We start from the raw sequence: 27,013 nt of genomic DNA on the forward strand, positions 1-27,013 counted from the left end.
TTTGCATAACGAAGACCAAAACTGAACACAGTATTCCAGGTGTGGCCTGACAAGTGCTGAGTAGGGTGGGATAATGACATCTTTATCTCTGCTGGTGATGCCCCTGTGGATGCAACCCAGCATCCTGTTGGCTTTCTTTGCTGCAGTAGCACACTGCCCACTCCTAGTGAGTTTGTGGAGATGAATCCAGCTTAGGTGGATTGATCTATTTCCTAACAGGGTTTTTCATGTCTTCTTATAGCTAAGATTCTAGAATGAATCAGTCACCTTAAAAAAAAAAAATCATGGAATGTTCTACTACCCTTATAAACAGGAGTTATATTTTAGGAAGCTTCAGTTTTTAAGTGATATTTTGAGATAACCAAGTGTTTCCAATGAGATATCAAGAAATCAGGTGGATCACTTGAAAATTAATTGTTTACTGGAGGTACATTATTCTGTTTAAGCTCTTATGATTTAAAGTGTGAAGATAATCCAATACTATTCCATCATATTACTTTTGATTGATTTTTTTTCAAATTTCAGAATAATCTTTCAAGCCTTTTAGTCTCCAGAGAAGTAAATCTTGTGTACGTGGTACCTTGAGACAAAAACAGTGAATTATTTACCTGTCATTTTTCTTCCCTAAAAGTTCTCTGAACCTTTTTCCTCCATGTAAGAAATTTCTGCAAGATCTCATTCTCCTTATCTTTTGATTCCAATTAGAAGATGTATTTCCCAGTTTACTTTTTTCTCTTGAAGTCAAGGAAGTGACTATAAGTAGCTCTGTCTGAAGCATTGGCAGCTTGTGTGTCCCTGAACAAGTCCTCAAAAACTCTTGAGATCTGAGGAAGCTCCTACATAATCCCAAACTGAAAACAGACTCAGGAGTGGAAGTCAATTGATACTGTATTTATAGATGTCTTTTTTTCTTTTCACAGGTAATTTGAGCCAATTATTACTTTTCCATGTATTTCTGTGTCCACCCAATTAATGGCACCTAGCTGACAGAAGCTCAGTTATTATGAGAATCCAAACCCGATTCTGACTATGTATTGCCTAAACTATTTGTCCAGAGAAAAATTTCAGTATCAGTTTGACATATTTAATCTGTAATCACATTTGCTCTGCATTTTGCCTCTTTCATTTTCTGTTAACTGATAAATCAAGAGGGTACTCATCTTCATAGATTTGCTCGTGAAGCACGAGATGGCCTATAGATAAATCATTCTAACATTTACACAACTGCAGTGAATTAGAACTTCTGTTTCTGGAAGAGTTCCTTCAGTTGTTGTTTGGTTGTTGCTTCTTTCTGTTGCATCAGCTCCCTGGCTCCTTTGGTCACTCCCCAGCCATCTGGCTTTGACATTGAAGGACAATATGGCCTGCCTGAAGCAGGCTTCAGATTCTCCCAGTATTCTTTTCTTGCCCTAAAGAAAGAAAAGGAAATTCAGAGGTTTTTTTCAAGCACCTCACAATACTAAAGGAAGCGTGGCTTAAATGACAATTGCAAAGGGTCATCTAACTTCCACAGACAGACTTTATATTTAGATACATAAGTATGAACGAAAGCATGCAATGAAATGCTACATGTTTAAAAAGTATTTTTTCATCCTTGAAAGGGACACCATTAGGAGCTGTTTTATAACAGTTTGTCAGGTTTTGATCTTAACTTTCATTAATTACTTTCACATTAATTCAGACCAAATCTTTATTTTAAAGAGGGATGAGAATTTCTGGAGCTCTCCTACTGCCCCTTCACCTCTTTTTCTGCTCCCAGATCAGATTTAATTCTTCAAAATTATTAACACATAGAATGTTTACAGTGACATTTAGACCTCCGTATCATTTAAGCCAGTCTGCTGCATGGACCAATATAAGCCTTTGCAATGAGTGTGCTGGTGTGCTTTTCAGGTCAGATATACATACCTTGCTCTGACCCAGGGTTTGGTATGCATGCTTAGGTTATCACCCCAGCTACCATGTTTATCAGAAGCTTCTGGCAAAAATCCTCTTTCAGGAGCCAGCTCCTCAGCTATTGCTCGGATGTGATATGGCTCAAATCCACAGCAACCTCCAATGAAACGAATTCCTAAGTCATAGGCCTTTCTTGCATATTTTTGAATATCCCATCTGGTTACAATTCTTGGTTCCAGACCTGCAAAGACATTAATATATTAAGCTTCCACCATGCTCCATTTCAGCACAATTTTTGGTAAGAAATCACATTGCTGAAACACTTGCACACTGTTTGCAAAACTGGTTGTAGATGTAGATGTTTGAACTGTCTGAGCTAGAATTAATGATGCAAACTTTCAGAAGGCTATCTTTCAGATTCTGCTGTGCTCTGCCAAGCTATGCTTGGTTTAAGGTTTTTTTGGCCTTGCAAAACAGCACCTAACATCTTCTGAGACTGATCAAGCCCTAAGTCACATGCTTGCCATTCTGCCAGAGTTCTTAGCTAGAGTGTTGGCGTACTTTCAATGTTACGTCCACATTTCCACAGAGATCCTAATAAACAGTATCTGGAAAATCTGATTGCAGTCCTCTAATCCGTGAAAGGAGAAGACATCGGTCTACCTGCAGTAGGAATAAGCCTGATCATTATTCCTTGGGAATGCTTACTACACTTTTTTCCATGATCAGCTAGTGGCAGCCAGTTGTTTCACTGACAGCTGGGATCTGTAGCTATTTCTTAGCCCATCCCTTATTTAGTTATAATCCCAGCCATAACCAGCTTGCTGCCTCCAACTAATTCATTCCTTGTGGAAAGTTCTGTGTGTAGGTAAGTTAGGATGCAATCTTTATTTTGAACTCTACTCCCTGTTGCATGTTGTGGTGAGCAGAGTGAAGGGATAAAAGAGCCGAGAGGAAGGACTTGTGGAAGTAAAGGAACAGAAAGTGAAATGAACAAGGAATAGAACACCTCAAAGAGAAGGAGGCACAAGAGTGGCTGAACTGAAAGAAAAGACCAGGGACTGAAGAAGAAACTTTAAGGAATAAAAATACAGGAATAAAGGAATAAAATGTCTCCCATTTCGTTATGCACATATGCAGATGAACCAGCATGGTTATCAGGCAAATTCGGCATGATGTCTGTGCACTGAACACTCTGCTGGGCAAAGAAGCTGTGATGAGGTAGTAAGGCTCCAGTAACACAGCAGAAAGGTAGGATTCTTTTCCCTACACCCTTTCCCAAAAACGCCTAACATGAAAGAAGGTATACAAAGCAGATCTACTCTAAGTACAATGGGTAGTTGAGACAGGTTCAGAAAATAAAAGCAGAAGGAAAAAACTGAAATGTTCTTAAACAGAAAGTTATTGGTCTCAGAGGGAAAGACTGGACAAAGGAAAAGTAAATGGTCTAATACCAGAAGGAAAACCATATAAAGCTATCTTAGAAAGCTGTTTAAATAAAAGTAAGCTTGTGAACACTGCTGCAGATGTGAGAGAAAGCATCAGAAGCACAAATTCATTATTTCCTTGTCTCTACTATATCATTAAAAAGCTAATACAAAATTGATACAAAATGATCAACAGTAAGAATGCAGCATCTTGCACTCAATTTATACCTGTATAAGCAACTAAACTCCAGGGGAACAGTATAGAGTGTTTCCCTGTCTCCTCCATCACCCACCCTGTCACAATATATGGGACCTGATGAGATGCATCCAAGAGTCCTGAGGGAACTGGCAGATGAAGTTGCTAAGCCACTGTCCATCGTATTTGAAAAGTTGTGGCAGACTGGTGAAGTTCCCAATGACTGGAAAAGGGAAACTATCACCCCCATTTTTAAAAAAGGGAAAAAAGGAAGACCCAGAGAACTATAGGCCAGTCAGTCTCACCCGTGTGTCTGGCAAGATCATGGAGCATTTCCTCTGGAAACTATGCTAAGGCACATGGAAAAGAAACGTGATTGGTGACAGCCATCATGGCTTCACTTCATGGCATGCAAATCATGCCTGACAAATTTGGTGGCCTTCTACAGTGGGGTTCCAGCATTGGTGGATAACGAAAGAGCAACAGATGTCATCTACCTGGACTAGAGCAAGGCATTTGATACAGTCCCACACAACATCCTTGGACATAAAATGGAGACCTGTATTTGACAGGAAGAGCACTCAGTGGATAAGGAATTGGCTGGATGGTCGCACTCAAAGAGTTGCAGTCAATGGCTCGATATTTGGGTGGAGACCAGTGATGAGTGGTGTCCCTCAGGGGTCTATATTGGGACCAGTCAGTATTATTTAACATCTTTGTTGGGGACATGGACAGTGGGACTGAGCGCACCCTCAGCAAGTTTGTGGATGAACCAAGCTGAGTGGCCTGGTTGATACTCCAGAGGGACAGGATGCCATCCAGAGGACCTTGACAGACTAGAGAGGTTTGAACTTCACGTGCAAACCTCATGAAGTTCAACAAGGCCAAGTGCAAAGGTCAGGGCAATTCCAAATACGGATGCAGGCTGGGGGATGAGTGGATTGAGAGCAGCCCTGCGGACAAGGATGGGGCAGTACTGGTGGATGAAAAACTGAATGTTTACCAGAAATGTGCACTCGCAGCCCAGAAAGCTAATTCCATCCTGTGCTGCATCAAAAGAACTATGTCCAGCAGGTTGAGGGAGGTGATTCTGCCCCTCTACTCTGCTCTGGTGAGACCCCATCTGGAGTATGGCAGTTCTGGGGAGACCTTATAGCAGCCTTACAGTACTTGAAAGGGGCCTACAGGAAAGATGGGAAAGGAGTCTATCAGTAAGTGTAGTGATAGGAGAAGGGGTAACAGTTTTAAACTGAAAGAGGGTAGGTTTAGATTAGATATTAGGAAGAAATTTTTTATGATGAGGGTGGTGAGACATGGGAACAGGTTGCTCAGAGAAGTTGTGGATGCCTCATCCCTGGCAGTGTTCAAGGCCAGGTTGGATGAGACTTTGAGCAACCTGATCTAGTGGAAGGTATCCCTGCGTGACTCATGAAATTTCTGAAAGCTGACATCTCATATAGATTGCTTATAACATACAAGCCAAGAACCATAACAAACCAAAGAGTCAATCCCTCAATTCACTTGATTACTTACTGCATCTGTTCTGTCTTTTTTTGCTTGCAATCAGAGGAGTTATATGAAGGAATGAATAGGATAAATGAGTTCCTAACACTTTTAAACATCCAAGAATATTTTCAGAACTCAGACATGTTATTATCATTTAATGAATGCCTCAGGCTCATGCTTTATTCACTTCCCTTCGTTTATGTAAAGAACGTAAAGAGAGGAATTTAAAAAAAAAAATCTTTCTGAAAGTTACATCAGTCTCAATTTTTTCTTGCTATAAATTCAAGTTTCAAATGTTTTAATACCTTATTTTATAGTCTGATCTGAAAGAGTGTATGATACTTGAAAATGAACGCATTTTTCTAATAATTTTTAAAATTATTAGGCTGATTTTGTCCTCTTATCTTAAAGGGATGTGATCTTCCACATCCCAGGTGGAAATAAGCCCTAAATACACAAGCCTTACATTACACATAAAGTGGCTGAATCTTTCGGTCTTTGTAGAATTTCTTCTGAGCACACATGTGATGAATACATCTCCAAGCTGCTAGTCCATTTGTTAGCAACATCAAAGAACTTATTCCCTCTTCTGGTTTCTCTCTAATCTCACTTGTATTAGACAGTTACACTTGCAAGACTGAACCATTATGAGTGCAATAATCATGCACCTATATCCAGTTCTGCATACGCATTGTACATTAAATCCCTACACAGGTAAACATTATAGGGACTGTTGGATCAATGCCTTAGCCCTGGGGAGCTCCAATGCAAAAGCATTTAAGTCTGGGATTTTTTTAGTGTATTTGCTCTTCTTAATTTCTTTGAACTGTTTTTAGTTGTCCTGAACAAGATTCTACAGCATGAGGAAGTGCTACATTTTTTAACTGAGTTTAGGTTGTGGCACTTTAACTGTTTTCATCATAATTTCACTTTCAGTTACATGCTGTTATACTACTGAAGTACTCTCACTATGTGGATGATCTTCGATCCAATATTACACTGCAATCCCTCTGAGGAAAATGCCAGTCAGGATAATTTGGACTCATCGTTCTATATAGAAGGACACCTTGCAGCTTCAGCTTTACTAAAAGCTAGGGAAAAAAATAAAAGGAACAGGCAATAAAAATAATAAGAAAAAAAAGATTTAAAAAAAAGATAACCTTATCTTACCAAATGGAAATTCTGGAAGGTCAATAAAACCCTGCTTTCCACAATCAGGTGTATGGAAAGCAAGTGGTTGGGACATCAGGTGGGCTTTCAGTTTGGCAGCCTGCAAGCCCTCTTTCATCAGTTTCACAGTTTCCAGGGAAGTATCTGGATCAAAATGGCAGTTGACTCCAACAATAGAAGCACCTAGGAGGAAGAGAATAACTTCAAGTCACATCTCTCTAGGAAGTGGGAGGTGAAAGTTCTTAGCCACAGCACTCCAAAAGCAGAGCAGTCCATCTTTACACCAGCATTATGAAAATAAGGCAGTTGGGTTAGAGCCAGCCTCAACTGTCCTGAGGCTGATCATTCCATTTACATCTCAGTTGCACTCCTCTTTACCTTCCCGATGAAGAATCACATCTCCCACCCTCATACAGTTGCTTTTCTTACCACTGCTTAATCAGTGGAGACTGACTATGTACAGCCACGTATGCAAATAGCTAGCAGATTCCTAACACAGGTTCTTTCTTAGGATTTCAACTCTAACTCCAAAGGAAAAAAGTAGTTCAGAATGGATATAATAAACCCCTGTACCGTCATTCATTATGCCCCTGATTAATTTCTTCTGCCCTTCCCCTTGTCCTGCAGGAAACACAGCCTTTGATAGGCAAAAAGATGAATTTTTTCATCCTCTATCTCATCCTGGGTTTGAACTGTGCCACATACATGTCTAAAAACTTAAGCAGAGAATCAAATGTGGCTTTGGATTCTGCTTATGTTTCCAGAATTTGAGGTTGTCTCTGTAACCAGATTTGAGTAGGTTTAGGATTTTGCGCCATTCAGTATCAGCTGCCTGTGGGTACTCCTCCCAATACCATCCTGGTTAACAAGGATTTAATAGCTGCATTTTTGTATGTTTTTTACAAGACTGCTCTAGTAAAGTACACATAAAAACCTTTCTATAGGGTCAAAACTTTTATCAGATACAATTGGAAAGCTATCTACTTGATATACACATCCATATATACGTAAGGACTTTACTGTGTTCCATACTTTTAAAGGGCATATTAAAATAGATTCTTACCAGCCTTTACCAGTTGGACAGCACATTGTCCAGGGGGTACACCATGCATGTCTCCTTCTGGACCAATGCACATTGTAGCTGCAACTGGCTTTCCAGATTCTTTTAGAACTTCAACTGCCCAAACAGCCTCTTCAACATGTTCAAAATACTGAAAGAAATTTAAACTGGACTACTTCTGTTTCTTGGAGATGAAGCATAAACACATTAATCTAGACCTCAAATTCACCATCAGTGCAGTGACTTGATTCATTTCTGATTTACACTAACAGAATTCAATTAAGTTCACTGACCACACAGTTAGAAAAGGATTATAAAAAGCCAGTAAGTAAAACTAGATAAAAAATTAATGGTTTCAGAATAAGAATGCCCATACAGGAGGTTAATCAGAGATTTATCCCCAAAGGACTGTTTTCACCTAGAAAAGTCACCTTAGGTTGATTGCTTACAGTGTATGAGAAGAAATAAAAACTTGTCAAGAGCACAATAATCCATCCTCTTTGTACTAGTACAGAATTTGACTTGACTGAGGTAGAAATTTAGGTTTCAAGGTCCTATTCTAGGATGCTTGCAGATGCTGCTGTGCCTTTAGAAAAATACCTAATACTACTGGAATAAAAGCATAATGGAAATTTTTAATGGAGGACGCAATATATACTTGTACTCCCTAAAGTAGGCCAGACATCATAAAGTTAGCACTGTGGCAGCTGAAGACATAGGCTTTTTTTACAGATTTACCTCTGCAATTAGGAAGTCCACATTCTTCTTCATAAAGACTTCTAGTTGCTTTCGAAAGGCTGCTTTAACCTCTGCTTCATCCTTGCAGCTTAAGTATGATGGTGTTTGACTGACTCCTCCAGCTACTAAAGCATCGCCTTCATTAGCCACTTCTCTTGCAATGTCACAAGCAGCTTCATTCACTTTCTGGCACTGTATGGATATAGATTATGTCAGTTTTACCTGGTCAGAGATAAGCATGTAACTTCAGAGTACAAAAAGGACAAAAAAAATTAAAAGCCATAATGGCTTATTCATATTCTTTTATAACTTAAATGTATTTTTAAATAATATTGATTAGAAAGACCAGTGTCTTTCAAAAAAATAGTAAAATTAGGAAACACATTTCTTGACACCTCTAAGTTATCGTATTATCAAATACTACAAAACACATTACCTTTAATACATCTTACACAGATAGTCTAGAAAAAGGAAATGTTTGGTGTGAAATGGAATTTTCTTTGCCCCTTAGAAAACGAGTTAGTTACACTTAAGTGTATGCTTTTATTCTGACATACAAAACATGTAGTAATTTCAATTGATTTTTTTACAATTTGTTTTAGTATTTTGATAATTTTCAAAATTTCAGATATAACATTCACATAGAGTTATTTGAGGCATTTTAAAATATATATCATTAATTATCTGATGTAAAAGTTACCAATTGAAGAATAGTAGTCAAGGGAAAGTTATCACTATATATGATTAATTAATTACCCAGAGTGAAAGACACATTCCCTCCATACCTAAATCAGAATGACTAGAAAAAAGAGGTTAAGCTGAGAAAAAAAACTTTGGAAAAAGAATCATTATTTGGGGTAGATAACAGGTACAGATTAGAGCATGTTTCTCTGCAGCTCACGGACTACTTAGAATCTACATAGGTTTTTCTCAGCTGAAGTTTTCCATGGCTGCCTCAGAAGACCCAGCTGATTTTTAATTGCTGACAGACTGTCTTACATTTGCATTTACATTGTGCTCAGGTACGTGTCTCTGGGAGCTCCAGGAGGTGGAGACATAAACCAGTTAAAGCCTGGAGGAACCTGCTTCTAGAACTGGCAGCAAATCAATCTTCAAAGCTTTGCTGCAATGAATTCCAAATACCAACTTCTCTTCCAGCCCTTATAATTTTGCATGGCGACAAGCATTGCAGCATGGCTTGCTGCAGAGGCCCTGTGATTCTGGGACTACCAATTCAGACATTTCAATGTTGCATCTATTGAATATAAAGGTACAGCATTTCAGATAAATTTTGTCATATGACATTTTGGTATGACCTCTTAATTAAGCCTCAAGTGTTTCCCTAGTGTCCAGATTGTTCTAATTTCTGACTTGGAATATCTTCACAGATACAAAGATATTCCTTCCTCCCTGTCCCCTAGAGAATCTTCTCTACTTCGCAGAGGTTGAAATAGACAATAGGACCAAAGGGGAAGGGATCAGAGAAAACACTCAATGGCAAACCTTCTACTCTCAAAGGAACTATCTAGAAATGTTTATGCCAGAAGTTAGTTGTTACTTTATTGAAGACATGGTTCTAAGAAACATTCCATTCTCATTAGCCAGTCATTATTCTCTATGATTCTTCATCATTTTTGCCATTGATTTGTTTCTCTGAATGTTAAAGCATTTCTTTTTTTCACTGATTCTGCTCTCTGTGCCTTTATTCCTCCCTATACTCTTTGTATCAAAATTCCAGTAAACTGATCGCCTCAGATGGAAAAAATACGATGTGGGCATCCTCTTTCTTCGCTTCATCCTTGCCCCATTTTGTTATTTTTATTATTTTTTTTGTCCTTTAACCTTGTCTTTCTTGCTATTCCAAACTCTGTAAATGGATCATCTCATTCTTTGGTCCTCGAATATAGCCAAAATCTGTTATGACAAAGTGGGAAAGTACTTGATAATTTCTCTATTAAAGCTTTTGAAATCACTCCTTTTATTTCTTATCTCCATATTGAAACAGCTCTTCATATTGAAACAGAGCTTTACTCACGCTTATTTTCTCAGCTACATAATTGCCTCTGTTCTCTAGTTTGTCCTCACTGGCATAAAACGTGAATGTCTGCAGAACATTGGATCCAGCTCTGATGAACTCTCGGTGAAGCTGACGAACTGCAAAGAATTAAAAGAGACAAATAATAGATTTTTGGCACGGTTATTACTGTTGTTATCTCAAAATTAAATGTTTATTGAAGTAATGTTAGTGTAAAATAAGTGATACTGTATTTATTAGAAGAGCCACTATGAGAGAGTAGAAGCAGTACCCCAATCTGTGTAGAATTTCTTTCTTCGCACTCTGAGAACATTAGATAGAAAACTTCCTCTTTTGTTATTCTCTGCTGAGAATGACTGAAGATTTCTATTTAGTTTATCAGTAGATTCAGTTTTGCGTGCACCTTGCCTATCTTCTACGCTCTGCAGTCCTTCAGACCTCCCAATTTTATTTTATAGAACCATATAGTGGTTTAGGAAGGGAAAGCCGACATCTGATGTAAGAACATGAAAGCATAACAAGGAATACCAGACAAAAAGCTTATCAAATGAAAAAGCCGTATTTGCTTAGCTTTTAGACTATGAAGAAGGAAATAGAAGAAATTATCATGGCAACAAATTAAGAGACAAGATGATACTTACATGGAAGAATACAGTGTTCCATTACCGCCTCTATTTTGTATTTTCTGTTCTGCCCCACCCCCAACAAAACTCTAGCTGACTGTAGTCAGCTAAATCCAATGCTCTGTTTTGCTAAATACATCCTTAATTTAAAGATGATGCTCCATAAAAGTGACTTGCAACACAGACTTAATTCTTCCCATAAGTCAACACATGATGATTTCACTACAGAGCCAACACTTCTTATGAACGAAGGGTTGGTATTACTTTTAATGGACAAATTGCCTAGATTAAGACTTCGGGAGCAAGCTCTGTAATGCTAGTTCTGCCTTCATCACTGTAAGCAGTATACTGCAATCACCACAGCAGGAACAGAACAGGAGCTGTTAATTGATTTTATATGTATACCCACAGAACCATAATTATAATAATTTCTAGAACACTACTGATTATGTAAAACAGAGTCAAAATGCTCAACAGCTTATAGCAAATACAGGAATAATTTATTCCCTAGATATTATTCCCTAGACACACACACACAAACGCTACAGTTTCTGTGGCAGATGTCTGTAAAAGTTTTTGTGAAGTCCTGGTTTATCACACCTCATTGTCTACAGACAATCTGTGTCATTATGGAAATGTGTTAATGTGTCATGAGAATAAAATTATTCCCTTCAGATGCAACAACACAGCCTTTTATGCCAGCAAAGCAAAAACAGCAGTTTGAGTTGCTAGAGTCAATCTGCATACATGCAGGCACGTCTCCTTTCATTGAAGGAACAGTGTAGTGTCCCTTGCTTTTCTCTGGTAGTACAGTATTTAATTTCTAATTACAGCCTTGGGTAACCACACTGTGACTTAACACAATGCTTCTTTTCCCAGCAGTTACAATGACCTAGCCAGGAACATAGATTATAGCAGAGGTACGGTTCAAAGAGTCCCTGGAATGTCCCTGACCTACCAGGATCAATTTTCAGTCTTACAAACTTTACACAGGGTCAAAACATTCCTAGTGCAGGGAGTATTCTTTTTCCTACAGCATTAAAATAGGCTAATGACCCCAACTAAAAGGGCTGTCTTGTATGCTTCCAGTGTTCTGTACTTTTGTTTTTTTCTAGTGTCTCCCATGAAAAATCTTTGATGAAAACTAGACAGGAAATAGGAAAAGGTGAAAAAACTGTAGACTCTTTTTTCATATGCTCTATGACATTTCTGTAATAAACCAGATTTGTTTACCCCCATGGTTAGTGCTCTTTAGATAAGCTTCTTGCATTCCTAGAACAATGTCTAGAATTGTTGTGAATAAGGATGATGCCATAGGTAGGCAAATGAAACATAACCTAACACATATCATTGAGGAACATCATATCCCAAACTATCAGGTATGTGAACAGGAGACTCTTGAATGGGTCTACATTTTGAGGGAAAGAATAGTGTTGTTAAGTATCAGCCTGAATCTCATTCAACCCTAGGCAAATTGTTTTTACCAGTAGAACACACTATTACAATTATCAAGCCCACAGCAGCCTGCACTATCAAAAACCAGAACCACTGTGCAATTTACTTCTTGTGTGACTTCCAGCATGTTACTGAAGCTTTGTTTTCCTCCAGCATTTGAGAAATGGGGATGACAGCCACATATGAGGCTAAACAGTTATTAACAATTTGATGCATTTTAGGAGTCAGATGTGTAACACTGAGTTTTCATTTCAATCTGCCATGAGTTGGACATTTCACAAAAGACACAGACTTAAGCTAACAGGAGATGGGGGCAATAAGTGATTATGCATATTGCTCACTACAGGGCAATACCTGACGTGGCTCAGAAAAAAAATATTTATATCCCATTTCTAAACTTGTCAGTCTGGCAAAACTTCTCTCTTGTAATGGAGATAATGGCCTTGAACTCACTCTTCCCATCCCTCCCTTTCCTTGGTACATTCTTAGAAACTCCCTCCTTTTCCCTCCTTCCTTACAAAGGCAAGAAGATCTGGTGGTCATATGGTTTTTATACCAGCAGCTGGCTCAGCCAGTTGCTCCTTCTGTTCTTTACACCTGCTTTCAAAGTAACATGACCCTTGAGCACGCAGGAGCAAAAAGCAGTAATGGAGGGAGGCAGCACACTGCACAAAAAGAAATTAATACATACCTAGTGAAGGGTGTATTTGTGCATTTATAAATAGCCTATAACGGGCTTACAAAAATGTTATAACTACGTTACAGATGAGCAATATGTTCTAGCAAATCAGGAGCAATTCTTTGAAGAATGGTTTCTAACCTATGACTACTGATCACTTATTTAAAGCAAATTTATGTGCCAATTTAGCCAGTTTAAGCCATCTGCCTCTATGTAAGTCAGTGTCTTACATTTCCCATGGACTGAGACCTGCACTACCTGAAAGGACATATGGAGAGGGTCAAGGGCTTCTGAGATGCAAAATAAATAAGCAAAGGAGAAATAAAGAGCATGGAATAAGTGCTATGGATAAGATGGAATGTGTAGGGACAGACCCTACCAGAGTCCTTCCCCTCCTCTCCCTTCTAAATAGAGGACAAAAGACTAATTTTTTGTCCCCCCAGGATATTCTGAATTGGCTTGTAGGATTAACTGCACATCAGATTACTGAGGGAAATGCTTTCTTGTAATGAAGCATACATAAATAGATGATAGGATCTGCTTTTGCACTATTTATGCTAAACACTATAATCTTTATGCTGGAAGGCATGGAATGATTGCTCATTTTGTCTCCATCCACTTTAAGAGAGTTACTCCATTAAATGTTTATTGCAATTCTTAGGTTCTTATGAGGTTTATCATTCCCCATATCACAGTGGAGCCAGATACATGAAATACTCCTCTTCAATTCCATTGTTTATTAAAAGCTGCTATTTTCCTGAAAGAATTGGTAAACAAGCTATATTAATTTATAACAATATAGAAGTCCTAGCATGACTAGAACACAACAAAACTGCAGAATTCTTTTTCACAAGATGTTTTAAATGATAACATTTATATCAGCTCAAGGACAGACTGGACAAATCCATGAGAGAGAAATCACTGAATATTATTAAATACAAAGACACCACATCTGAGTCAAAAGGCCCCTGGGCCCTCCCCAATTATTAAAGACTGGGAGAGTATGCTGGAGAGGTATCAGTGTATGTTTGCACTACTCATATTCTTACCCAGCCAACTGCTTTTGGCCAGTGTTAGAGCAACAAAAAGGGGTAAGATGAGCATTCAGTTTATAGATTCTTAGGCTGTTCTTAACAGTGTATTTCTACAGTGTCAAGCAACACTTTTATTTAAAAACGTACTACACGTTCCTATATATTTGTTATTTAGCCAATCATTTACATTGTTTTACAGTGTTACATTTACATCATTTACATTTCCCAGTAAAACTGACCTGCTTCCGGGTGTTCTACCGTCGCTTCAGGAGTCCAAGGTCCAGCTTTAACATATCCCCTCTTTTCAAGAGCAAAGACAAATCCTCCATCTCCAATGACAATTTCTCCAGCGTCTAAGCGCTCTAGAATACCCTGAAGAAAGCAGGAGGAAAGCTTAACAATTACAGTTCTTCAGTTTTGTGGACTTCTTTGTCTTTGTTGCCATTTCCTTTACTTGCAAAGCAGACGCAAATATTTGTGGACTACCAGAAACATCTTTGCCATAATAGTAAAAAGTAATTAATTTCATTCTTGAAATTCTGTTTAAAGAATTGGAGATGGTCCATTTTGCAACATAAGGCTTTAATATGTGCATATATATTACATAAGACTTTTCATTAGTCAGTTTTATTGTATTCCAGAGAATGTTTTATGATGCCAGATTACAAACCTTACAGCACCCTGTGATTAACCTTGCTTCCACCTTGAACTCCATGCTAATGCAAGGAAAGTAGTAATTATTTCTTTTGTAAAACTGAAAAACATGAGAACAACGTATATTGGTTGCACCTAATATGTATTATTTTTTGTATTCCTTTCATTGCTTCATTGTCATGTTCAAATTTTCCAAAAAGTACCTTGCTATTACTCTAAAAAGGACTAATTTCTGCAATTGGATTACAACCATCATTCTATATTCTTTTAAAAGGGGATGAATGCAGACCCATTACATTAACAATGGTAGTGGGTACAGGAAAAGAATTAATCAAAGGTAAGACTGAAATTTCCCACCATAGTTATTTTTTCTTGATAGCACACTAGCTTTTCAGTAGATGAAATTTGAGGGAGTAGAAAAGAAAAGGCTGGTGGACATAGAGTTGAGTGTGGTTTTCATGCTGAGAGGAAGGGGTTTTTTAACAATCAGCTTCCAACCTTTAGTAGAATATCTTTCTTGATAATTTCTCCTTCGTGAATTCAGTTATCTCACACCATATATCCAGAAAAGACAAACATTTACGACATCTCGGCACCACCCTTTAAGGGGGATGAGAGCATGCATTTCCAACAAGAAGGAGCACTGTGCCTACTATGCCAGTTTCAGTATGAAGCACAGCAGTGTAAGGCTACTTGGAGCCTACAAAGCCTGGCTGAGAGGATCAGCATTTCTGGCGCAGGCACTCACACGGCAGCAAGGTGGCAGCACTCCTCTGTACGGATATATCTGCACAACAGATACACCTGCTGTGCAGATTTATGAGCTTAGCCAAGTGTTGGCTTGCAAATCCCTGCATCACATTCCATTGCACATTGTGGACTTGCCAAAATATTGACCCGATTAACTAAATAAATTTAATAAAATGTGCAAGCTCTTATCTTTATTTCAGCAGGACCAGGGCAAAACTCAGTCTCCAATACTCAATCTCCAAAGCTCAGTAATTTTCAATGATTATACCAGTCATGTCTGTCTATCAGGGCAATTGTGTTCTAAGTGTAAATGTCAGGAGGCTTTGGAAAGATTGTGTTTGCAATTAAGTAATTTGCAGTTGTAATAGAATGCCTCAACTGGAGCAAGAGAAAGGCACCCAAGGGATCACTGGTTGAGTCCCTGCTTCCTTTGCCTGCCAAGGAATCTGTTATAGACAGAGCCTGCTTCAGAAGTTTCATACGCAGAAAACAAGAGTGCAGAGGAAAAAAAATCTTAATGTACAAGCAGCCTCAGTCATTGCTTGTTAACTGAACATTAAGTAATAGATACATGTTTACATCATATATTGACATTCTATTTAAATGCACTACAACTAAGAGAATTTTTTGCTTTTAACAAGTCACTTCTAGGATTTAACAACAGTTTTGCTTCACAGTTCTAGCTTTTTTAAACTGCACTTAAAATAATCTTCACTTTTGACACCCAGAAGCAACATAAGCCATGACTGAATAGTCCATAGCATCTTAATACATAATATATTGTGTTACATCAAACCTAGCATCAGGGCATCTAATAGCAGGTGACATAACTATAAAGCACAACGTACTTAATACAAACTTACTTAGTCAATTCAGATCGGCTTAAAACAGAAATAACTTTTTTGCAACCTTTATTAAAGGTCTGATATCATCTCTTCACACCATTTTTACTTTACCTATACTGGGCAAAATACCATTGATTCAACCAGCATACAGCTAGCATAAGCTCATCATCACCATTGGTTTGTTCTGCCCCAGAGACCTACAGCTCTGTGCTTGTGCCCAACCCAGATCAAAATTGTACTGTCAGGTGATCTGGTAGTATAAAGATCCGGTATTAAATAACAAGAAACAGTATATGTGAAAAGCTAACCAAAGCTTTTTTGACCCATCTTTTCACTGCTTTTCTTTTGCTACCACGAATGAAGTTGCACCACATAGTCCATGCATCTATCCATGGAAAGAGTGCATAACTCTGAAGATATTCCCTCAACCACCTTTAAGGAATGTAACTGAACCATGTAAATGAAACACGTGCTTGCTCTACCTATATCCTACCTTTCCATCAGTAGCGAGAAAAAAGCATCTCAAACTAACTATTCAGACCTTAAGTGAGCCCTCAAGAGAAGCTTCTCTCTCTCTATTACCTGTAGGGGGAGCTTAGGGCAACTGCCTTCTGCTAGGTATCTGAAGTTAGGCTGGCATGAGCATGGGCCAAAAAATAAAAAGCTGAACAAGTACCTCCCCACCTCCTTCCTTTATAACGGATCTACCTGAAAGGCCTAGAGCTCATAGACTTCTTCCCTATCCTTCTGTTCTCTTACTCTGCACTTACAGGCAATAGATAGAATCATAGAATCATTTAGGTTGGAAAAGACTTTTAAGATCACCAAGTCCAACCATCCAACATAAAACCCAGTAAAACCAGTTCTGAGTAAGAAATATCCTATTAATGATAATAGCATCCTTATGAAGAGAAGACAGAATACATGCTTCCACTGACCTTTCCAAGCAGCAGTGCAGGGTAGCGGTACTGATACATGTGAGAGAGTTTGATTTGGACATTGCTCATATGTTTGCATTAATGGCCAGAATGGCTGATGCCTGGATAACTTTTTATACCAGTTTATTTCTTTAGCTAAATGAGGGTGCATATAAAAGAGCATGCATATATTGGAGACTGCGCTCATATTAGAAATGCTGTTGATATTTGGTCATATAAATCAAGGGAAGAGCAATATGGGGCTTGTAAATAGAGTTGTCAAGATGCTGGTAAAAGAAATCCCATCCAATGACAATTTATGCCTAAAATATTGACAATTTTAATGTGTTGCAAGCACTGCTTAGTTTGCATATCAAATACTATTATGCAAAATGGTTCTGAACTTTGGTGGCTGCAGTTGATGTGTTCAGAGAAATCAAAATTCTATGAGCCGTTAGAGCATTAAATTCAATCTAATCTATCTGTCTCGTAACGGTGTCCAAATGCCTGTAACGGCTCAATGCTGAATAGGTATAGTTATTACTGTGGCTTTACTTTAGCTTTTCACAATCCAACCTTACCTGCAGCAACACTCAGTACCTTACCGGAGGTTAACAAGGGCGGTTCGCGGGTCGTGCCAGTTTAGCAGCAGCTCCCCAGGAGAGTCCCGGGGCAGGATCCCGGGCAGGCGGGAAAGGTGGCCGGGCGCAGGGGCGCCACGGCCCGGCCCAGGGCCGAGCTCTGCCCGATGCCGCTGCCAGACTCCTGCCACCCGCTCCCGACGGGGCAGGTCCCGAAGGGGACGGCGGCGTGCAGCGGAGCGGGACGGGCCCCCAGGGGAGCGGGGCTGAGCGAGGGGAGGGAGGGAGGGAGGGAGGGAGACGGGAGAATTACCCTTTTGCCCTGTTTCGTGGTCTTCCCGATGGGCAGCATCTTCCTCGCCCCAGGTACTCCGGCTTCCCGAGTCAGCCCCGACGGTTCGGCTGGAAGCTGGAGATACCCCGGTGCGCTGCGGCCGCAGCTTTATAGCGCGGGAAGGAGGCGGGCCGCGGTGGGCAGCGCTGCGGGCGACACGCCCGCCCGGCCCGGCCCCTGACCCCGCGGAGCGCCCTGGCACTGCCCGGGGCTGCCCCGCGCCCTCCCGCCACCGCCCCCGCTTGGCTCGAGGTCGCGAGGCGCCGGTTACTCCCCCGGGCTGCCCCCCTCAACCAAGGGGCGGGCCGGCGACCTCCTCCGTGAGGGCTGGCCTCGGCGGGGGCAGCCAGGGGACGGGACGGGACGCCGTCGGGAGAGGCGCGGAGCCAGCGCTCTCCATCCCGGCTGCCGGTGCGATGAGCGGGGTGCTGCGAGGAGCCCTGCGGCGGCTGACGGTCCCCCGCCGCGGCGGCCGGCCCGAACCCCTCGCCGCGGCCGCCCTGCGGGCCCTCAGCGGCGCGGCGGGCGCGCAGGGGCGGTGAGTGAGGGCCGGGCCGGGGCGGGGTGGGGGACGCGGGCGGAGGAGCCGTTAACGGTCGCGGCTGTGAGCCCCTGGCCTCCGCGCCGGGCGGGGGCGGTGAGGGGAAGGTGGTGAGGGGAATGGGGCTCCTGCTGCCGGCCGCCGAGGGGCGGGCAGGGGGTGCATCTCCCCCCGGCGCCCCGCACGTCCGCGGCCCAGCCCAGCGTGAGTGTGCGGGGATCCCTGCCGTTGTGTACGGGGCCGTATCGGCGAGCTGAAATGGAGCTGTTTCAACCGGCGGGAGTGAATGCCGGGGTGAAGCCTGTAGTTAGCCCGGAAGGTAACCCCGCGTCTCTCACCCGGCTCCTGCATTTGGAAGAAAAGGTTTGAAAAGAGCTGACAGGTGAGGAAATGCCAAACTCATGGCATTAAAGAGGCACGAGAAAAGCCCCCGCGCTTCACCTTGATTACCACGTGCCTCAAAATTCAGTAGAGGAGCTGGTGTCAGTGTCTCACATCTGGCTGTTTAACAGTGTATGGTTAACTTGCAAAAATTAATATGTAATCTCAAAAAAGAGCATGTGCAAGTGTGTGGTGCACCATAGAAAACCTGTGGTGTCCAGTGATCCCATTTATTTTCCTTTTCATTCATTGCCGCACAGCAAATAAGCATGGTGCATATTCCTCCTGTATTTGCATTTAAAATGTTGTATTATTTTATGAGACCTCCATTTGTAATACATACAACTAATAGCTTTGATTTCTGAGTGGAGGATGGGTGGAAGACTAGTTACACATTAGAAAGCCTTTTGCCAGAGAAGCTGCAAAAGGAAATGTACAAGGACCGGGGGGAGATAAAATTGAGTGTTGATTAACTGTCCTGAAAGGAGAGAGCACCGTGATTTCACAGTAGTCTGTGCTGCTACTGTATTAAGAGGCCCTGCCTTGTCTCACATCCAAAAAATGGCCTTTTTAAAATTGGGATACATCTCCTGATCTGGCTTGCTGCTTGGCTGTCTGTGGATGGGGCAGTAGAGAGGAGGATGAGATGAGATGGAGGGGAATGGGGCTGCCTGTGGCAGCAGTTCTGGTTTATGCTGGATTAAAGTGCTTGTGGAAATGCAGCATGGTGTAGTAGCAGGTGTGTGCCATTGACAGAAACCTGTTTCTATAATGTTTTGACTTCATCAAAGTAGAACATGTCAAAATAGACAGAACATGAAAATAAGTACTAAGTTTCATTGTTCATGAACACATACACTGATGTAGTCTGCTGACATTGGCTTTAGAAATTTATTAAGGGGTCTTACTAAGTAGGCGTTTTTTAAAGACGCTCCCTTTGTGATGCCTATACCTTAGCACTTCCGAAAACTCTGGTTTTGACACTGTCACTTTGGGGGTGCAGTTTCTTATTGAGAAATAGGATCTACATATAAGGATATATTGGACAAATAGCAAAGATTTAAAGTTGTGAGTGGAAGCAAACTTGCTTTGTTTTTGGTGTTACTACGGTGTATGTATATGACCCTTTTAGACCATTTACTTTAAAAGAAGATAATAGTGAACAGGTTAGGTGTCTGTAAACTCCAAGCAAGCACAAAGTTATATTATGATTGGAGCAGTAAACAAAAGACATGGACAAAAGTGCAATTGTCTTTTTGTAACTGTCTGTAATTTGTTGTGGCTTTTTTTTCCCCCAGGAAAGAAACCTCATCTCCTTCCTTGGGGAAGGACAGAGCAGACACAGTGATCATTGGAGGTGGTTGTGTTGGTGTGAGTCTAGCCTACCACTTGGCTAAGGCTGGCTTGAAGGATGTTGTTCTGCTAGAAAAATCTGAGCTCACTGCAGGATCTACTTGGCATGCAGTAAGAAATATTTTGTTAATCTCTCAGATTAACAGCCGTTTGTGTATCTAATGGTGAAGGGAGTTTCATTACCTTTCTATTCCCTGGCCTTCCAGAGGTTAACTATCTTGGTTATTTTATTCATACAAACTTTAACACTGAGCTCTTTATAGATTGGCTGTATGAGTTTTAAAAAGTTAGTTCAGCTATCCATAGTACACTTTTCTCATTTGTAAAAATTGGGACAAATACTGTATTTTGAAATTACTGGAAGCTAACATTATTATTACACATTTTTGGCAGTTAACCGGGTTTAGACTTTAAACTTGATTTTAACTTGGGCCTTCTAAGGCAATCTGATTTATACTTCAGACTTTATAACTGGAAGTGGTTGCACTGGCATGCATAAACCAGAAATGTGAAATTTGGCATTATTGTATGTGTAATTATTTTTTGTATATGTGCCATCCTGAAAAAGAGGATTAGAGACATGAGCTTTCTTGCCTGCCACCGCTGATATTACACAAAATCTCGGAGGAGCATTCATCAACTGTACACTGTGGGGTTTTTTAAGGCTGAGTGTTTGTCTGTACTCTAAGGAAAAGAACTAAAAAGACATACATGTAATAATGACAGGGTGGGAACACGTCCTTTAATAATGTTAATCACATGGACGTACTTGTGCACAGCATGAATGTATGTAATTACATATTTTCTATGTCAGTGTCTGGAATAGGCAGTGTAACGAAATGAAATAAAGCTTGCCACAATAACAGATGCTTTTTCCATTCATTTCCAGCTACGCTTAACTGAAAATGGGAGAAAGTTATCCCTGCGTGTAGCAATACAAAAGAGTAAAAACCCAACAGGTTGCTGTCTCTAGAACTACTTTGTTAATACAATAGAGCTTTATGCAATACTTGTAAGTATAGTATCTGAGTGCCTTTCAAGAACAAATTAAGGAGGATGACTCAGATGGATAATATTTGATTTGTATTCTCATACTTCTCCCAGGGAGGAAGTCTGAAGTTTGAAATGCTTCATCTTAGTGCAGATGTTTTGTGTGTTTTGGGGCCTTATGAGAGAAAATAGTAAGAAAGGAAATTTAAAAAAAAATCACTGCGTGAAACACGTAAATAGGTTTATACTTCATTTTACTTGCTTTTCAACAAATAAAGCAAAAGAAAACACATCATATAGAGATAGGAAAAACAAAATTCAGTATTTACATCTTAGACAGAGTCATACCACAGCTGATGTAGTTCGGTGAACAGAGCAACACCATGCAAAGCGTCAGATCATGCATCTTGTGTATTGAATCATAACTATGAAATGCTCAGAGAAATACTTGGAGTTAAGTATATGAGTGAGGCACCGACTGAATTCTATTTACCCACTGGCATATACAGAATAATATCTGCGTAAGGAAAATTAAAATCCCCTCATTGAATAAGGAACCAAAATCATGAATGGGGGTTGTTACTAAATGTTTTCTTTATTCTTCTTGTTATACTTGCTCACTTTAGCTTATTGCTCGTAACTATGTAAAAGCAACCTCTCCTTCCATATTTTTGCACTTACTTCTTAGTGAATGCCACAGTGGAGCACTCAGCGAGGAGCTCTGTTTCAAAGGTAGGGAGGGACCTGGAGCGCTGAGAGGGCTGCCTTGTGGCACCTGTTGCAACAGAGTTTGATGCGATTAACACAGCAAAACACCTAGTTATGGGAGAAGTTAAAATGGACAACTAGTAGGTAAACTATATGGTATACTGTCTCTTTTCATTGAACTCAGTATTGGAGTGCTCTGTCTGAAGATGAAAAAGTTGATCTTAAGTCTGGTTCAGGTGATGAGAAAGATCAAAACTGTGACTGAGATTTCTTTGCTATACTAGATACTGTGCATTCATCAGTGGCTTCCTCACTGTGATACAATACTAGATACAGATAAAAATTACACATATAATTAGCACATGGAAATGGCATGTAGTATACTGCCTGCAGCCACAAATGTTGAAAGCCTGGTTCAGATGTTGCTGTACCATAGCACGTTTACCCTCTTTCACAGTCCAGTAAGTCCTGCCAGAGTTCAGGATCGTGTTTCATATAAATTGTATTCCTGCTAATGTTGCTGCCAAAACTTTCTTCCACTTCTCAGATCTGAGATAAATTTCATGTGTGTTATTAAAACAGCACAGAAAGTGTGCACATTTTTATATTATAAGTAATAAGAAGATATAAATAACAGAGCAAGTGCTGCTCATTTTTATACCTATCTAACAGTGACAAAGTGGTAGTTATATGTGTGTAAATTAGGTCAAGTCTTAGGCTTCAAGAACTCTTGAAGTTGTACTGTTCTTCAGGTCAGATCATTTGCAGTCTCACTGAAGGGACTGAACCCTAGGGACTGAACAAGGCATATAAACTCACTCAGCGAATAGATTTTTTGTGTTGTTACTTTTTTAAAAGGTGTTTTCTAAGAAAATGCTTAACATATCATTCTGTCATGTGATCCTTTTTCTTGCAACATGCAACTGATCTTGCTGCTGACAGTTAATAAAGCACAGCCAAGACAAACAAAAACTTGTTACAACTTGGTCAAACTTGCAAAAAGAGAGAATATAGGGCATAACACTCTTAATACCATTTTCCTTCAGAATGGTAATTTAGTAATGGCAGTAGTATAAAATCTAAAACAGATTGGAATAGAACAAAACTGGAGCATAAACATTTTAACATATAAAAATTTCACCTATAAAAATGCTTTAAAATCTCTGTGTCAATTCTCATAGCAAAGTGGCCATTCTTAAAATTATTTTCCCAGATTATGTTCACCTACAATAACAAAATCTCTGGCTTATAAAAATAGAGCAAAACCTAGAGCAAATCTCCTTCAAATACAAGAATCGTTCACCGTGAAACTCAGGAAGACAAGTAGACACATGGGGAGGCCAGCTGGGCCAGACAGGGAGCTCTTGACTCGCTTCTGGAGCAAAAACGCTGTATACAGGAGGTCGAAGCAGAAAAAGGCTACAAAGGGGCAATTTAGAAAAATTGCCTGGGCATATGAAAGGGATGTTTGGAAAGCCAAAGCTCAACTAGAGTTAAGACTTGTAAGGAACATTAAAGGCAAAAAGAAGAGCTTCTACTGCTGCATCAGTAGTAAAAGGCTGAACAAGGAAAACACAGGACTGTTGCTGAATGAGGTGGGTAATTTAGTCATGATGTGTACTAATAATGCTGAAGTACTCAATGCCACCTTTGCCTGAGTTTTCACTGACAACGTTTCTCAGGCCTCTGAGCAGGGTTCAAGAAGAGAAACTACCAGCAGTGGATGAGTATCAAGACAGGGATTACCGGGAGAACTTGATTTATGCACATACATTGGAATAGATGGGCTGCATCCAAGAATGCTGCTGATGGCATTGCAAGGCCACAGATATATCACCTTTGAAAGACTGGGGAGATCGGTGAAGGTGTCCAACATTTGGAGAAGGGTATACATAGGCATCTTTAGAAAAAGCCAAAGGGATGAGCAGAGGACCTAAAGGCCAGCTAGCCGTACTTTTGTTCTTGGGAGATCATGTAGTGAGTCTCAGATCTGGGCCCATAAAGGAGAAAAAAGGTGATTGGAAGCAGTCAGCGTAGATTTGCCTAGTGTAAATCATGCCTGATCAACCTGATCGCTTTCTGTGATAAAACGAATGAATTTGTAGACGATGGGAGAGAGCTGATGTCACTTGTTTAGGTTTTAGCAAGACTTTAGACACTGTCTCCCATAACATTCATGTATTCAACTGAAGTTGTTACAATCTGTATGGCTGGACCACTAGATAGTTAAAGGACTGTTCAGATGGTTGGGCTCAGAGGGTAGTGGTTAATGTGTCACACTCTACCCAAAGCCTGGAAATAAGTAGAGTGTCACAGTGGTCTGTCCTGGGACCCATCCTGTCTAATATCTTTATCAATGATCTGGAGTATGTGATGACTTATATGCTCATCAAATTTGCAGTTGAAACCAAACTGGGAGGACCAGTTAATGTGCTCAAGGGCAGGGCTGCCATGCTGAGGGACCTAGATGGGATGGAAGGACAGGAACTTTATGAAATTTAATAAGGACAAATGCAAAGTTCTGTACTTGGCCAGGGAAGTAGCGTAGTCTCTGACCTTGGAGATTTTCAAGGCGAGGTTGGAGAAAATCTGGAGCAACCTGGTCTGATCCCATAGCTGACCCTGCTTTGAGTATGAGGTTGAATAGAGACCTGGAGAGGTCCCATTCAATCTGTTTGTTTTATTCTCATTGTTTTATGAATCTATGATCTTAATTTTTAGGTAGTCCAGTCATGTTATAGGTGTCTCCCAGCTGCAGTCCTGTAATCAGAAACATTCGTTATCTGAAGCCAAAAGGCATCAAATGTGTTCAAAATTCTTTTCTTCACTTAAAAATGTCAGAGACAGAAGTTCTGATTTAATTCCTGCAATTAAATGCTCTTGAGTGTGTATGGTTTTATAGCTAACTTGCAAGTGATTTGTGGTTCATTTGGTGCAAAATTACTTTACTAACTAACAGTGACCACTAAAATGGAATTTCCTTACATCTGGAAAATATATTACTACATTTGGAAAAATAACAGAAGACCAGAAAATGTTTACATACATAAAAGATGACAGTAAAAACAATATGAGATGACAAAATTTGCATGTAAAAGTAAATTAATTACTCATAGGTTATTGTACATTGCTAAGAAATGTAAGCCTTTCAGTCCCTAATTTATTTCTTTATTCTATACACACAGAAAAAAGTCCCTTAGGACTTATTTTTTAATAAACAAACAAGTTTTAATTACAAATTCTGCAGTGAAACAGCCCTGGGTTTTAGTCTGAGGCGATTAAAATAAATGTGTTCATAACAACATAAAAGCACATGTATCAAATGAGATAAAAAATGCATTTAGTCAAATATCCAGTCTCCAACAGTGTCCAGTATGATGATGATCCAATATGATAATAAGAAAAGGACAAGCAATATTTTTCCAGACTATTAATTTAGCCCAGGAACTTTCTGAATCTATTAAAACATGCCTGCTTTGCACTTAATGTGGCCCTTAGTAGATTTATCTCCCTCCTACAGATTTTGTGTGATCACTTTTTAAACTCAGATTGTTGAGGTAATGAACAATACCAAATATACTTAGCAAACTAGAGCCAAATTTATTAATAAGATACAGGCACAGCTCAGAAATATAATAATGGTAAATGATTCATTTTGCACTTTTTACCATTGGTTTGTTTTTGCATTTCAGTCATGTGATACACTACAATATCATATATAAAGTTTAAGATATCAGGAAATAAAATCCTCACAAAGAAAGGTAGGAAAAACTTTTAACACTGTGGCTAGTATAAAGACATGCAACCATTAATGCCAGACAGTTATCATACTCTTGCTCTGAAGGTACTGAGTACCTGTCATCTCAGGCAGTGAGTATGATTTATGTTTTTGACAGAAGTGGCATCTGAGTGTAGGCCATTTGCTAAGAGCAATTTGAAGCTAATTGTTTCTGAAGAAAACCGGTCTTCAGTGTGAACTTGCACGAAGTAAGATGGGTCAGAAGGGGCCATAGTTGAAAAAATTAGGATGTATGATCTAATTCACGCAGTATATGTTGATATTAATTGTAGAGAAGTGTAACGTTTAATAGGTTCTTCAGGTAATTAAATTAGTGTGAATTAAAATATATCTTTAAAGACCACTAAATCTTGCTTTTGTTACTCATATGTATACAGTTATTCCACTAGCTTTAAAAGTTAAAGCCTTAAAATATGTAGCACAGAACAGACTTGACAAGTTAAAATCAAGAGTAGTTAATGTATATGCATACTAAGCAACTTAGAAGGAAACTATCAAAACTCTACTATATGTGTTACTTTTCATTTTTATATTTCCGGCTTTTTTTTTTTACTCAGAATGGCGGAGAAGTCAAAGGTGGACTCTGGTGTTTAGCTCCCTTAATTAAAGCAACTTTAATCTACGAATAAGCTCTATTTTAGTTAGCAAAATGTGCACTATATATATATAAAGTATTTAAATCAGTGTAGTTGCTTATCTTGAAAACCTAAGGTAATTTTGTGTTTCTGTTGTCTCACTTGGAAGAAGGGTTTTAGTGAGATGTCAAATTCGGGAGATACAAAGACGTATGCTAAACTTCAGTAACACTTTAATTCTGCTCTTTTGAACAGCAGAATTAATGTCTGTGTTATGAATGTCATTAGATTGATGCAACTGTCTCTGTTGTAGGCAGGCAAACAGTTTCTATAAATATAGAAGAGGCTGTAGTAACTTCTTGATTTTACCTTTGCATGAACTGAAATGGGCTTGACAGCTTTCTAAAGTCAGACCTGGTAAAATAATGTGCAAAATACATGTAGTAATTTCTTAACCTACTTCTGAAATGCAGCAATTGCTTTTTAACTGACATATGAGACAATTGTTGAGAATAGAAGAATTTTGACTTCCACCACCCTGCTGTTCATACCCCAGGGAAGTAGTAACTCTTGTTAGATCTGGTCTTTGTGAAGGTTTGGTTTCTCTCCCATGTCCATTTGCAAGAAAGAAAAGATCCTACTACAGGATATTTAGAGTTAATCAGTTGATTTAGTTGATCAGTAATGGAGTTGTGTGTCTCTTCCAAACAATTTGAAACAGGCAACTGAATAATTTAAGGAAGAAAGGAAACCATAGGAGAGAACA

General features: G+C 39.6%; 2 protein-coding genes across 2 annotated transcripts in view; one reads left to right on the forward strand and one right to left on the reverse strand.

Moving 5' to 3' along the window:
- Positions 1 to 399: 399 nt before the first annotated feature.
- LOC141736487 (betaine--homocysteine S-methyltransferase 1) lies at positions 400 to 18,072 on the reverse strand. Its single transcript, XM_074570706.1, has 8 exons — positions 17,880 to 18,072; positions 14,059 to 14,191; positions 10,029 to 10,147; positions 7,994 to 8,185; positions 7,259 to 7,406; positions 6,196 to 6,378; positions 1,909 to 2,137; positions 400 to 1,409 (listed from the first exon to the last, which is right to left on the reverse strand). The coding sequence occupies exons 1-8, from the start codon at positions 17,916 to 17,918 to the stop codon at positions 1,235 to 1,237; spliced, it is 1,218 nt and encodes a 405-aa protein (XP_074426807.1). The 5' UTR covers positions 17,919 to 18,072; the 3' UTR covers positions 400 to 1,234.
- The window catches only part of DMGDH (dimethylglycine dehydrogenase), a 49,187-nt gene continuing 40,220 nt past the window's right edge, over positions 18,047 to 27,013 (forward strand). Inside the window, exons 1-2 of the mRNA XM_074570705.1 lie at positions 18,047 to 18,438; positions 20,121 to 20,286. Of these exons, the coding sequence (XP_074426806.1) occupies positions 18,317 to 18,438; positions 20,121 to 20,286 (288 nt within the window). The 5' untranslated portion in view covers positions 18,047 to 18,316. The remainder of the gene's footprint in view (positions 18,439 to 20,120; positions 20,287 to 27,013) is intronic.

The sequence above is a fragment of the Larus michahellis genome, chromosome Z, assembly GCF_964199755.1.
Source record: "Larus michahellis chromosome Z, bLarMic1.1, whole genome shotgun sequence".
Lineage (NCBI taxonomy): Eukaryota > Metazoa > Chordata > Aves > Charadriiformes > Laridae > Larus > Larus michahellis.